Source organism: Podarcis melisellensis (genome assembly GCF_964234715.1).
Source record: "Podarcis melisellensis genome assembly, chromosome: 5".
NCBI classification, from domain to species: domain Eukaryota; kingdom Metazoa; phylum Chordata; class Lepidosauria; order Squamata; family Lacertidae; genus Podarcis; species Podarcis melisellensis.
In genome coordinates, this window is record NC_138537.1 from 62221033 (window position 1) to 62234495 (window position 13463).

The 13463-nt window shown below is 41.2% G+C and overlaps 1 protein-coding gene across 6 annotated transcripts in view; it reads left to right on the top strand.

Annotated features, from left to right (window-relative positions):
* BLNK (B cell linker) overlaps window positions 1-13463 on the top strand; it is a 103128-nt gene that overhangs the window by 76624 nt on the left and 13041 nt on the right. For all 6 annotated transcript variants that reach the window (XR_014168640.1, XM_081912748.1, XM_081912746.1 and 3 more), the window contains 9 exons: window positions 988-1034; window positions 2163-2197; window positions 3446-3599; window positions 5107-5264; window positions 8500-8587; window positions 9250-9345; window positions 11675-11700; window positions 12276-12301; window positions 13115-13219. Coding sequence is in view for 5 of the 6 variants with exons in the window: in XM_081912748.1 (XP_081768874.1) it covers window positions 988-1034; window positions 2163-2197; window positions 3446-3599; window positions 5107-5264; window positions 8500-8587; window positions 9250-9345; window positions 11675-11700; window positions 12276-12301; window positions 13115-13219 (735 nt within the window). In the remaining variant the exon portion in view is untranslated. The remainder of the gene's footprint in view (window positions 1-987; window positions 1035-2162; window positions 2198-3445; window positions 3600-5106; window positions 5265-8499; window positions 8588-9249; window positions 9346-11674; window positions 11701-12275; window positions 12302-13114; window positions 13220-13463) is intronic.

Genomic DNA, 13463 nt, shown 5'->3' on the forward strand with positions numbered 1-13463 from the left:
CCTCCGTCTGATTTTGAATGATTAACACTATCCTCTACATGCCCACTCAGAAGTAGGGATGAGGGAGACATTCATTTCAGTTTGTATGTAAATGTGCAATATAGGGATGAATAAATAGACACAGCAATAATTGTAAACAACTTTTAAACACTTGCTAAAAGATGCGTGGCTTTTAAACAGTGCTGAGGGACATGTGGCCCTCGAGATTGTTGTTGGACTCCAACTTGCATCAGCCCCAGATAGCATGGCTAATAATCAGGAATGATGAGAATTGTAGTCTAACAACATATAGGAGGCTACAGGTTCCCCTGCCTGGCTTAAATTGTATCTTTCAGATGTTACAGATTCAAAATCAGATTGGACATGTCTTGGAAAGCTCCCATCCACCTAACTAGGATCATTCCAGCTAAAACAGCTTATGAATCACCATTATCTGAGAACCCAGTTCTGCTTAGATTTGCATTCATCAGCAGCTCCTCTTAAGCTGGTCAGGATCAGAACTGGCCCCTAGGCCCTGTGGAAAACAAATGGAAATTTTGATTAGCAAAGAAGAAAGGAACTTGTTTTCAAACAACGAAGCTAGAAACCAATATTGAGATGCAGAATCAGATTCTGATTCAGAATAGACAAGAAATACAGGATGCATTCAAACCTAAAATTTGCAGATTAAAAGGACATTTCACTATTTAGCATTCTAAATGTTGTATTGGATAGTTTTGTAACTAACAATCTGCATTTCTTACATCCTTAATTGTCTGTTGTGTTTTCCTGCAGAAATATCCATGTTCATTACATGCATTCTTTCCCCAGAAGTATCACAAACCATAGATTTGTTTGCATCTTCATGTACCTCTTGCTAAGTGTCTTTGTCGTGGTCTTTTGTCACCAGCTTTTTGTTATAGTTCGTTTTCGCCAAGTGCTTTGTTGCTATGCAACTATTATTTAATGGTCTGGAAGTGTAATATAATACTTTTGTATTTTTCACAGGCTAACAAATAAACCACCACCAAGTGTGCCACCAGTAGATTATAGAGGTATGAACATGAAACTGTTTATTAACCGTTAATTAAGTCCTGTGGTTGGTACCAACCACAGTTTAGGGAGTTTGGGGCTTATAAAGGAAGATGAGAGGCACGTCACATGTATCTTGCCTTGGGGGTGCCCATTCCTTGGTGGGGGCCCATGCAGTTGGCCCCCACCCAGATGGTTGGGTTAATTAAAAGTTATCTCAGGCACATGGAAACCACTCACAGAAGTGGTTCCGACATGGCTAGGGCAATGGTTAAATGGGCACTTAATCAATGACTTCATTGCATAGCTGATCATAAGTGTCATGTAGCTAACATGAACACTGCATCCCTATGAAGAAATTTGAATCATTACCTCGGCTATTAGATGTGAAAAGGCAGGCCACAGAAAAGCTGCCTCAGCTAAAAGATCAAACCATAAAGAAGTACCTGATGAAACATAACCCTTTGCTAGCTTTCAGAATGGTATTTAGGAAGCCTCAGGAGAAAAGTAGTACTGTGCTACATTTAGGCATCGGAGGCTGTGATTTAAGAAAGAGCAGTTTTGGATGCCCATTATACACAGTGCCTTGGCCTCAGATTTCCTGAGTAACATTTTGCAAGATGTTTCCTCTCCTTCTTGGTTCCTGTTTAATCAGAGATGCTGACTTTCTTCAAGAAGAGGGGTGCCTGCATGTGCCTCGTTCCTGTCAGAAGATTGCATTAATGTCTCATGCAAATGGTGTGCAGGCGAGAGATAGGAAATCAGTGTTGCAGATTGCCTAGCATACAGCTATTGGGGATGGATTGTCAGGCATGCAGGCTTCCACTGAGAAAAACGAAAGCTGCAAATATCACAGCATCTGACAGCCTATGAGAAGTGGCCAAGAAGATAAACAAAGGGGAGGGGGAGCAGCTTTCACCCTTTGCCATAAAATGCAAATGCTGTATATTGTAGCACATGGTTATAAAATTGTGTCCTCGTGCCAGTTCATTTCACTACCGTAAATCTAAGTTACAGTATTAGCTAGCTGCATGAACACCTCAGTTACGAGCATTTTGTAGACAGAGTTTTGCAAAAGGAAGTATTTGACATCTTGCTAACCTGCATGCTCTTCAGTGGCTAGCAAACTAATTTTATTTGTTTTTACGCAGAGGCAGAGGAAGAGGAACAGTGGTCAGATGAATTTGTAAGTATATTCGTCACACTTCCACCGTTGCACCTAAATAACTATAAATCTGAGTTGTGGAATTTTTGACTCCAAACCATCTATTTTTGCTTCCGTTTATATAAATGATATTATCAGTCTTCTAGTCACACTCTTGAAGAGCTGGAGATGTGTGTATGTGTGTGTGTATCTGCATTACTACCAAAATGCTCACAGCAGTGGTCTTGTGTCTGGATAATAAGAAGTTGCCACTTAGATCAGAACTGGAGTTGGGAGTCCAATAACATCCGGAGGGTCACGGGTTCCCTATTCCTGACCTATGTAGTTCTGATCCCACCACCCATTTCCTCCAGCACCACTGCATGACAAATGTTGATAAGGTCTGCTCTTTAGTACTGTCACCCCACCTCACTGGCTGCCATTGGGATTCGCCACAGGGCATAAAAACCCACTGAGTGTGCTACCAGCAAAAAAGTCACTGGTCCTCTATTCAAATTATTTCTTGTCTTGTTTTCCCTGAAACCCACACCCGCATGGCTCTGTTCCTCTGCACCCAGGGTGGGGAACATCAGACCCATGGTCCAAATGTGGACCTCCAAATCTTTCCATTTGGCCCTTGGGACTGTCCTCAAGCAAAACACCCACAAGCCACACACACCCTTCTTTCTTGTCTGGAAAGGGTCCTTGACCCCCTGTGGTAAGGTTTCTGGCCTGGAAGGAGAATGGAGGTGTTTGTATATAGGAGCCTCTGACTTTTGCATAGCTGGAATGTAACTTAGGCATGTGATCAGAGTCCCATTCTTTGCTTAGCCCCCTTTTGCAACTGCCCTTGCCCACCACTGCTATGCAGCTCTCAGAAGGTGGCCTATGTAGGTATGTAGCCCTTTGCCTGTAGTTTCCTTGCCCCTGCTCTTCTCCATAATTGTAAGCTGCTTTATAAACTCAGGACAGATTTAGATTGTCAGCTGAAGATGTGGCTTGTCCCAGAAAATATTGCATCCAAGTTGTGCTGGGGAATGTTCTCATGTTGTGACTGGTCTCTGGCAGCCCATTCACATCTACAGGTAATCATTATACATCACAGGGGACTAATCATGTTCATGTAAACACAGAATTAAAAGACTTTGGGGGAGCTGCTTACATTTTGGGGTGGTGTTAAAAATAAACGATACTGTGGCATATCTCAACCCAACGCACGCATTCTCTCTAAGAGTTGCATCTTACAGGGTTCTAAGAAAATGAATGATGCCCTATTTATTTATTTTTTAGGATAGTGATTATGAGAATCCTGATGACCACTCTGATCCTGAGATGTACGTGGTTCCCACCGAAGAAAACCCTGATGACAGCTATGAGCCCCCACCAAGCGAGCAGGAAAAGAAGATTCCAGCAGCCTTCTCGTGTGCTGGAGGAGAATATGCAGGTAATCTTTATGCCTCACTCTATGCACCTGTTTTCCTATTCCAGAACATAATGAATGGCATAGAATTTGAAGGAAGCAGGAGGGATTTAAATGGTGGTCACACCCCGTTTCCCCGGTCTCCTAATCAGGGCTGAGCCTCAGTAGGATGATCTTTCTGCATTCCTAACTCCCACCTTGCAATTGTTTCCTTTATGTATCTGCCAAAGTGGGCTTGAGTCCATGAAAGCTCATGTCACAGTAAGTAAGTTGGCCTTTAAAGGCCACAAGCCCTTTGTTGTTGTAGTTTCTAATTGTTAGCCGAGATTACAATACCGCTCCCCTGCCCTTTTAATGGCACACACAAGTCTAGGGTCATTCATTGGGTGCTTTTCTGTGAGGTGGAAAATTAAATTATAACAGAGCTCAGCTGCACATGACACCATTCACAAAATTAGCACAAGTGACTTTTTAAAAGCCAATTTCAAGGGCAATCTGGACCAATGGGGCAGAGAGAGTCCAGATCAGCCTCCCCACATCTGCAATCTACTTTTAAAATGCCAGTCATAGAAAAGTCCACAATATTATCCCCACCCCCAAGATATGAAGTTCCTGTCAAAACAATGAAGGGGTCTTTAAAAAATATAGCTTGTTATTAAACAAAAAGCTTTATTTTATTTTTTAAATGGCTGTGCAAGCTGATATGGAAAATATTCAGAACGCTCAGTTCTCTCAGTGGTGTTGTTTTCTCAAAAGTGATCAATTCCAGGAGTCGGATGATTTTTATGACTTCTCATTTCATTGCCGGGGAGTCGAGGGTAGGAGGTATTTACAGGGCCCAGTTTTAAAACCATGCATTTTATGTCAATCCCCAGAAGTGTTTTTTGGCTGGGATCTTAGGGAGGGTTTCAGGCACAAGTAACTTTGACTGTTGATCCAGTCATGATAAGTATGTCATATTCAAAGTAGTTTTGGATGTGTTACTGTGCCGGGGGGGGGCGGAAATTGTACAGTCTGTTGCTTCTTAAATCAGACAGAGATGCAGAGAACCAGAGAGCACAATATACTGAACCTGCTTTGCAGTCACACTAAACCATAATAGAAATAAGCTACAGGTAATGTGTATGAGCAGCGTGCTGGTACGCACTGCCAAAACCACTCCTGCCATGCTGTTAGAAAACAAGCCATGGTCTGGCTTGGCATGTCAACTTAACCCAGGCTTATAGTTTGTTTGGTAGAAACAAACCACAAGCCCAAGTTCAGATGTTCACAACTAGCCAGACAGCACAGCTGGAGTGGGAGAGGAGTGGCGTGCCCATAGTTTCAGCAGCATGCTGTTCATTCACATTAAACCATTGTTTTTAACTATGGTTTAATGCACATCAGGTCAGATACATGTCCTGTTCCTGTACATCAGTCGGACTTCTGAAACTGATCTCAGTCTATAAGTAGACTAGATCAAAATGGAAGGGGATGGAGGCACCCTTTCGAAAGTTAAGGATTCTTACTCAATTTTCTTTCTCGTTTACAGACAACAAGCGGCCTAGTCCACAGAAACCTTGGCCCGTCACCAAACCACTGCCTACTTTGCCAAGCAACTCATTATCTAAACCAAAGAAACTGGCCACTTTGCCCTTGCCGCCTGCTGCTCTCAGGCCAATACAACCACCTAAGCCTAAGGATGATGAGGTAACGCTGACAGATAAATCAGGATAGTTATTAGATACAAAAGCTAGGCATGGCCACCTTAAGAATGAATCCTCTTGACCATGGCAATAGGGAGGTCACAATTTAAAATAATAAAAATGATGACAGTAATGATTTAAAATTTATTGTTCTAGGAGCATTTGCCCATTTTATGAATTTAGCACATTTCACATTCTCCACATACAAAAGATTCAGAAGTAGAAGGGAGAGTTGTAGGAAGCTGCATGCTTATTCCTGTAAATAATATTACCCTGGCACTAACAAGGCACTTCAGTTTATTTATAAAAGCAGGAGGAACAGAATGGAGATCAAGGTAATCAAGGCATAGGGAATAGGCACACAGCTAGTGGCAGAAGTCAAATATTAGAATCTCTCACTTGCTGTTGTTCTTAAAATAATAAAATAAAAGGAAATAATAGTAGTTATTAATCTATTATTATTATTATTATTATTATTATTATTATTATTATTATTTTCTTCTTCTTCTTCTTCTTCTTCTTCTTCTTCATCATCATCATCATACTAATCTTAAATCCCTGGGACTGAGAACAGTGTTAAAGTGATTGTACCATCTGAGGTCTTACAAACCCTCACATGCTCAAAGTGGAGACATACGAATGGTCTCATTTAACAGAATGGCAGTGTGTTCATTTAATGTTTGAAGCATTCATTGCAGTGCTCCCCCACTGCTCACATCACTGTCATACTCCCAGAGTTGTACTAAAACCTCTAGAAGAGAAAAGCTCAGAACAGGTTCTCAACCCAGACCTGTCACTCCAATCCTCATGTAGGAGCTTGGATGTTCCCTGTGCAGTTCTGGAAGATCAAGGGATGTTCTGCTCCTTTCAATATTCAGAGGATGTGCCCATATTAAATGGGAATGATGTATGTGTGGAGCATTCTCTGCCGTTGAAGAAAACTAGCTGCTCCTGCACATGTGGAGGTCTTTGTGTGTGCACAAGAGGCCCCATGGAGCTTTGACTAATGGGCAGTGAGTCACCCCCCAAATTATTCACATGCAGTCGCAGTCAGACATAATCCATTCCCAGTATTACATTCTGTCCTTATAACAAACAGCCTTGGTCCCGCATACATTACAGAGCATCTTTCTCCTGACCTTTCTTCTTATTTGCTTATTTCTTTGTCTTAAAGCTTGATACATTCATACACAATCCAGGAAGAAATGCTACAGAACAAGAAGGAATAAAACTATTCATATATCAAATACAATTCATACACGGTTGATGCACCGAGTTTATTTTTTTATGAATTTATTGTGTTTTTAAGCTGCTCTGTGGTCATATTCCCAGGGCAGTTGGCAAAATAAAAACCCACCCCAAGCCCCAAAACAATTAAACTGTAAATACAACTGTGTTACTGCTGTAAATACATTTTGCAGAATGCAAAACAAAAAGGGGAACCTGGTTCGTACAAGTAATAAAACAGGTGCAACAAGTTTTAATTTCAGTTTAGTACATTGTTTTCCCCCAAAAAAATCAATACAATGATTCTGTCCTGTTGCAAATTTAAGAATGGGTTCCCTAAATGAAATGGTAGCAAATTGTTATCTTTGAATGTCATTATGATTATTATTATTGTATTTTTGCTACCAAGAGGGGAGGGATAGACATGTGAGATTTTCTGACTTGGGTCCCAAAAGAAGCTTCCATCCCTTAATCTGACCTCATCGCTCAGTGGTCTCAAATTGATTAACAATTGCAGAAAAAAATCCTTGTGGAAACCAACAAGGAGAAGACATCTACTTGTACAGAGCAGGCATGGTGAACCTTTGGCCCTCCAGTGCAGCTGAACTATAAACTCCCATCAGTCCCAGCAAGTATGGCCCAATGGCTAGAGATTATGGGAGTTGCATTTCAGCAACATCTGGAGGGCCAGATGTTCCCCAAATTTGCTGTAGAGGATAATTAAATCATAGCTGTTAGCTCAACTGCTATTTATTTGTTGTTGGATCCATAGCCAGCCTGCTGTCTCAAAATCCCTCACAGCATCTTACAACATATAGTTAAAACATTAAGCCAAGCATTGTAAAAGTACAAGTAAAGTAGTACCAAAATCTTAACTAAACCAACAACCTAAAACAGTTGAAATCACCCATAGGTCTGTATGGAGCAGTATGGCAGCCATGATGCAATGGACCCCACTGCAGTTTAGTCCCTCCCCGACTTCAGAAAGGCCCAGCATAAGGGGGTTTAGTATTGCACCTGATGTCATGCTCAGAGTGAACTCATTGAAATCAATGAACTGAAGCTTGTTGTTACTTAATTAATTTCATTCAGGTCAGTTCATTCATTCTTGAGTCGGATACAACTCAAAGGTCTCAAAAGGACCAGTTTTTATCAACTACAGTCAAACCTCTTCTTATGTCCTCCTCCGCTTGCGTCCATTTCGCCCAATGTCCATGGCAAACCCAGAAGTAACCATTGGGTTTGCCGCCATTTGCACACGCACAGAAATGGGAAATCGCAACCTGCCCACAACAGCGCCTCTCCCAGTGACCCATTTTGACCTCCGGACAGACCTCCGGAATGGATTATGGTCGCAGGTAGAGGTTCCACTGTACTTAAAATCCTGCTGATGGATGCCAAGCAAGCAGACCTCTTTCTTCCATTATTCAGGTGCTCCCACAGAAAAACCCATGCTTCTAGCGCAAGACAGTTTCAGCACATACATGACATAAAACGCAAAACACTCAATTAATCTTCGTTCACTGGAGCTGGGGGTATTTATGGGAGAGGTTTCCCAAGCATAGACCTTTGTGTGTGTTTTTTATTCATCGTCTCATAAAGACAATTTATCTAGGTGACATACTACATCTTCAATGTGTAAAACAAGGCTAAAACACAACACTGAATCCAAACCCGGCATAAAATAATGAAACAAACAACAGCCATAGCAACGCAACTTTATAACATGAAAAGAGAACAAAAACGTACCAACCACCGTCAACCAGCAGAGATGAATGTTAAAATGATTGGAAGGGGGTTTTCCTCCCTAGGAAACTGGCTATTAATGGCTTTGCCAGGACAGAAAAGATAACAGTGGCACTTTCTACATCTCATTTATTTCACAGGAGAAATCTAATCGTGTACTGAGAGCTCTGCATTGAAACTGCGGGGGAACACACAATAGTCTCCGGCTAGGTCATGTGCTATTTTATACATACCCTATATTAACTCGTCTCTGCATTTTCCTTCAGGCAGATTACGTTGTACCTCTAGAAAATGACGATGAAGAAGATAATTATATTCAACCCACAGAAGAGAGCACTCCGCCGCCTAAAAAACGTAAGCATCTGAGTTGTTTTTTTACACAGAACTTCATGAAGCCAACCAAGTGGGCAAGGTATTGGATGTGAAACGTGTAGGACTCCATTTCTGTCCAACAGACAGGAAGAAAATTCTCAGAATTGGACGTGCAAATTTAGCTAGCAGGGCCATTCCTTTTGATAAGATCCAGTCTCTTCCCTTCCCCTTCCAAAGGACTACCGAGGTGAAGGGAAGAATGCAGGAAATTAGGGCAAGCAAAAGCCACATTTTGAAACTGAGAGGTGATATTTTATGCACATTTTTAAACTTTCTTATGCACATTTTTAAACTTTCCATAGAACGATGAGGGCTAGGTTCTTGGCTGCTGATTTTAATATATTCCTTTCTTTCTTTTTCTTGGGGTTCTGCACATACCACTAGATTTCTGCTGTAGGCTTGCTGAACCATGTCTCTCCACGTTTGAAAGGACCACTTCCTTTTTAGAAAAGGAGCTGTAATGCATATTTAAGTATACTTCTAAAAGAGGGGCGGGGCTGGCATATTGCTTGCAGTATAAAAGAGCAAATTTCAGTTCCAAACCATTTTATGGAAACCAATTTAGCCAAAAATACTATCCCCCGATACATGTGCCTTTGGTTTTCATTAGCATGACATGCCTGTGTTTCTTTCATCATTTTAAGCCCCAGTGGTGAACAGATTGATCAAGCCCATGCAAAAACTCGATCCTTCCAGTTCACCAGCATTGCCTCCTGTTCCTGCATCGCCTTCAACATTAGGTATGAAAGAATGTGTATTAGTATAATTATAAACACCTTTGTATATGTTTTGAAGTTGTGGTTACATTTTGCAGTCCTTTTAAAAAGCCATCATAAAAGCAAGACCTAGGTTTGTACATATATATATATATATATATATATATATATATATATATATATATATTCAAGGGTGTTGGGAAACTGTGTCCCTCCAGATATTATCCCTGACCTGCAATCATTCCTAACCATTGGCAGTGCTCCTTAAATTTGCAGCAAACTCGGGGCTGATTTTGCATCATAAGTCATCCTGGATCTACTATGTTGCCAACAAGAGGAAATAGCTCACTGTTTTGTCTGATAAGACTAGCAGGCTTCATTAACGCTGTACAGTGTAAACAAGCCACGCCAGAGAAGGGAGTTTTTTCTACGCACATTGTTTGGAACGTCAGAAAGCTCATTCATAGTACTCATTTCGGTTTCTTTGGATGGTAGCAATAACTTTGCTTTCAAATAAAACAGCACCCCCTAGTGGAATTTATTAATGCTACAACTATCCCTATTTTCAGCCTTTGCATCAATGACAAGTGACATTATTATTTAACAGAGTTAGGAAAGCTGGATTTGAATCATTTTTCCAACCTTTTCCTTCTAATAAGTGAACATACACTTAGCCATAACAGACAGTACAACATTGCAAGACAAAAGCTTGACTTTGTTCCTGCTGAAATCGATGGGATTTAACTCATTTGTCCTGTCACATTGATTTCGGTGAGGCCTGAATTCGCATAATTTAGTCTGGCCATAACCCAATATATTCAAGTCAGAAAAAATAGAGCTTTGATAAAATGAAGTATGTTAGTAATATGCTTAAGAATTTTTTGCAAGGATCCTAAGATAAGTGAGCAGAAAACTTAACAGAAGGAAAATTTTCCATTCCCTCCCCTCAGCCTATATCCCCTTAAAACAGTGATGGCCAAACTTGGCCCTCCAGCTGTTTGGGGACTACAATTCCCATCATCCCTGCCCACTGGTCCTGTTAGCTAGGGATGATGAGAGTTGTAGTCCGAAAACAGCTAGAGGGCCAAGTTTGGCCATCACTGCCTTAAAAGCTTTTCTGAGATGTCAGGGGACCTTCTTCAGTAATATGGGGTGGGCACATGGGGGTGGGACTGTTCAGGAAGAGCAGTCCCTGTTTTGAGCCCCATGGAAACACCTTGACAGGAGTCGGTCCAATGGGGAGGAGGGGTGGAAAGAGATATGGGAACTGCAGAGGGTCCCAGCAGATTGGGAGGTGCTGACATAGACCTGGGGAAGAGGCTGTGTTGGTTGTCAAGAATACAGCCTGCCTTAGGGTCATCTGATACTCCCAAGTGTAACGTCTTAGCCAGTTGATGTGACTCTGTTGCTACTCCCAGCCAGCAAAGAGCACTCTCCCAAGGGGAGGCACAGGGGGGTCAGTCAGACAGTGAGCTGGCACTGTCACAGGAAATTGCACCAGTGCAAACAGACTTCACTCCCTCAACCTGCTCTCAGGAGCGCTTGCATGTTTGACCAGGCCCAAACCTTGGGACATCACAGTGCCTTCAGGAAGCCGTCCGGCAGGACCTGAAGATAAGAGCTCTCTCCTGCTGTTTGCATTCAGACACATGCTGCCTCCAAACCTGGAAGTAGCACATTGCCACAATGACGAGTACCCAGTCATAGCCTTATGCTCCACAGGGTTTGTCCAGTCCAGGGATCACCAACTTTTGAGGCAGTGGGCACCCTTGGAATTTTGAGAAACTGCCATGGGCTGCTAAGGGGGCATGGCATAGCACAGACTGTCAACTGACATCAACTGCATAAATGAAGGTCTCCATCATACTCTTCAAAAGGAGAGCCCAGGGTGTGTTTCAGAAGCTTAGATTCTACCAAGCCATGAACTCTTGAGTTCTGCCATGCCTCCAGGCTTTGTGACCTGTAACCCAACTTTTGTTTAGGCACTGTAGTGAATTTTGGAATAAAGCTTTCCCCCCACTAACAACCCTTTGTCTTACCCAGTGAGGTCCCTGACTGTCCTTGGAGGTTTCTTCCTGTGAACGTCTTTCTTTTCACTTATCGTAGGACTGGAGCCGATGATGCTTAATATTGCTGATACTTTTTGGTTTATTCTGTTTCTAAATATCAGTGGCTTTTCACCTTTCAGAAACATTTTAGCATGAACTACAAGTATCAAATGTCCTGCCAAAACTGGTTATCATTTAAAAAATAATAATAGAACTCTCTCTATATATAGTCATTCCTGTATCTATATTTGTGCATGGCTGTTTTGAGTTTTGTTTCTAACTGTGGAACATCCTTCTTTTTCCAGATGTCTATGAAATTCCCGAGGAAGAGGTAAGACCTTGTATACATACCTTGAAAACCAAACGCTGCTTGGGTGCTAAAAACTCTATCTGCAAAAAATCTCACCTGTGCAGAAGGATCCTGTTTTTTACTGGAGAGAAGAAATGTTCCATGCCCAGAGTGGGAAATGGCATATGGTCCATTTTGTGCTCAGATGAAACCGTGTCCATGTTCAGAACAGTATTTCACACATTTGAAATATCAGATGGAATACATTCTGACCATACTAGACATGGAAGTTTCCTTGTATCTATAATATTGTGACGGGGGACTTCCAAGTCCCTTTCCATTTTCATCACTTCTTTCTCCTCATTGTCAGGAATGTTCTGTTCATAGTCCTTCTTCTAAGAGCAACTCCATCCAATACAGCTTATGTCTCGACTCTGACCTCTTGTGGGGCAGGTTCTTCACAACCTGTCTTTTATTTTTATGGATGTGTTTTAGGGTTTTTTTAGGTTTTATTGGCTTGTTCAATTTTGTAATTGCTCTTAGTGTTGTAAATCATTGGGTAAAAGTGACTAAATAATAATATTATTAATAATAAACAATTCATTCTCTCCCTACAGGAAAAAGCACTGCCTCCATTGCCCAGGTAATGTGAAATCTGTGTGAAAATCTGTCTTAAAAAATTATTATGTGATTCCCTGCACAAGTGTATGTCCTCCTAGAGGTGTATTCATCTACTCCAGATACTTAAGGCACATTTAGATCAATGGTTTATGAACGGACTAGAATTCAACTCGACTTAAGTGGAAATAAGGTGGGGGGATGATCAAATGAGAGGTAAGTTTGGCTTTAGGCACCACGCAAAAATGTTCCTCTTCGACCAGGCCTTGGCCTAATTAACGTCCAATGCCCTTTTAAATGTGTTGTGAGAGGAGGCATCCTTGGTTGGTTGGTTTTTTTCTTATTTTATGTTATATTTTGTGTTTTTTATATTGTATTTTTATGTTGTGAACTGCCCTGTGATCTACGGATGAAGGGCAGTATACAAATGTAAATAATAATAATAATAATAATAATAATAATAATAATAATAATAATAATAACTAACACCTTTAAGATTATGGCCATAGTCATCTGACTGGTGTACCTTATTTGCAAACTGAAACCATATAGTCTCTAATGCTACAACTGAGACCTAGGAATTTATTAGAAGATTGATGCATATTTATGGTTATCTTAATAGGAAAAATATGCCCAGCACCATCTTTTTCAAGAAATATGTCCTGTAAACGTCTTCCAGCATCTGTCTTGCCTTCCAATTATGAGAGTATCTGGGCAAGAAAACTGCTCATTAATCCAAATTCACAACAGCTGGGCAAAACTTGTGGGCTAGTTCACATTTTTTGTAAACGTAAACTTTTAATATGAAACCTAGACTTTTAATATTTTCATCCCTAAGGAATTCCAAGCAACTTCCTCCGAAACCTGGACAGAGACCTGAACCCAGAGGACACCCGCTTGAACACAATGCAGCTAAAGAGCCCTTTAAACCTGACGTGCCCAGGTTAGTTATGAATAATAATAATATCTGTAACAATCGACGAGTATGTTACACGAAAAGGGGTTCACACTGAGCATTCAGTTTGGCATTGTGGGTACTGCATGTTCTGTTTCAAATGCCCAGGCTCCATATGCACTATGCATTTAAGGCAGGATCATACCATTTTAAACAGTCAAGGCTCCCCGCAAAGAATCCTGGGAAGTCTTGTTTTTTAAGGGTGCTGATAGGAGTTGATAGGAGACCCTTA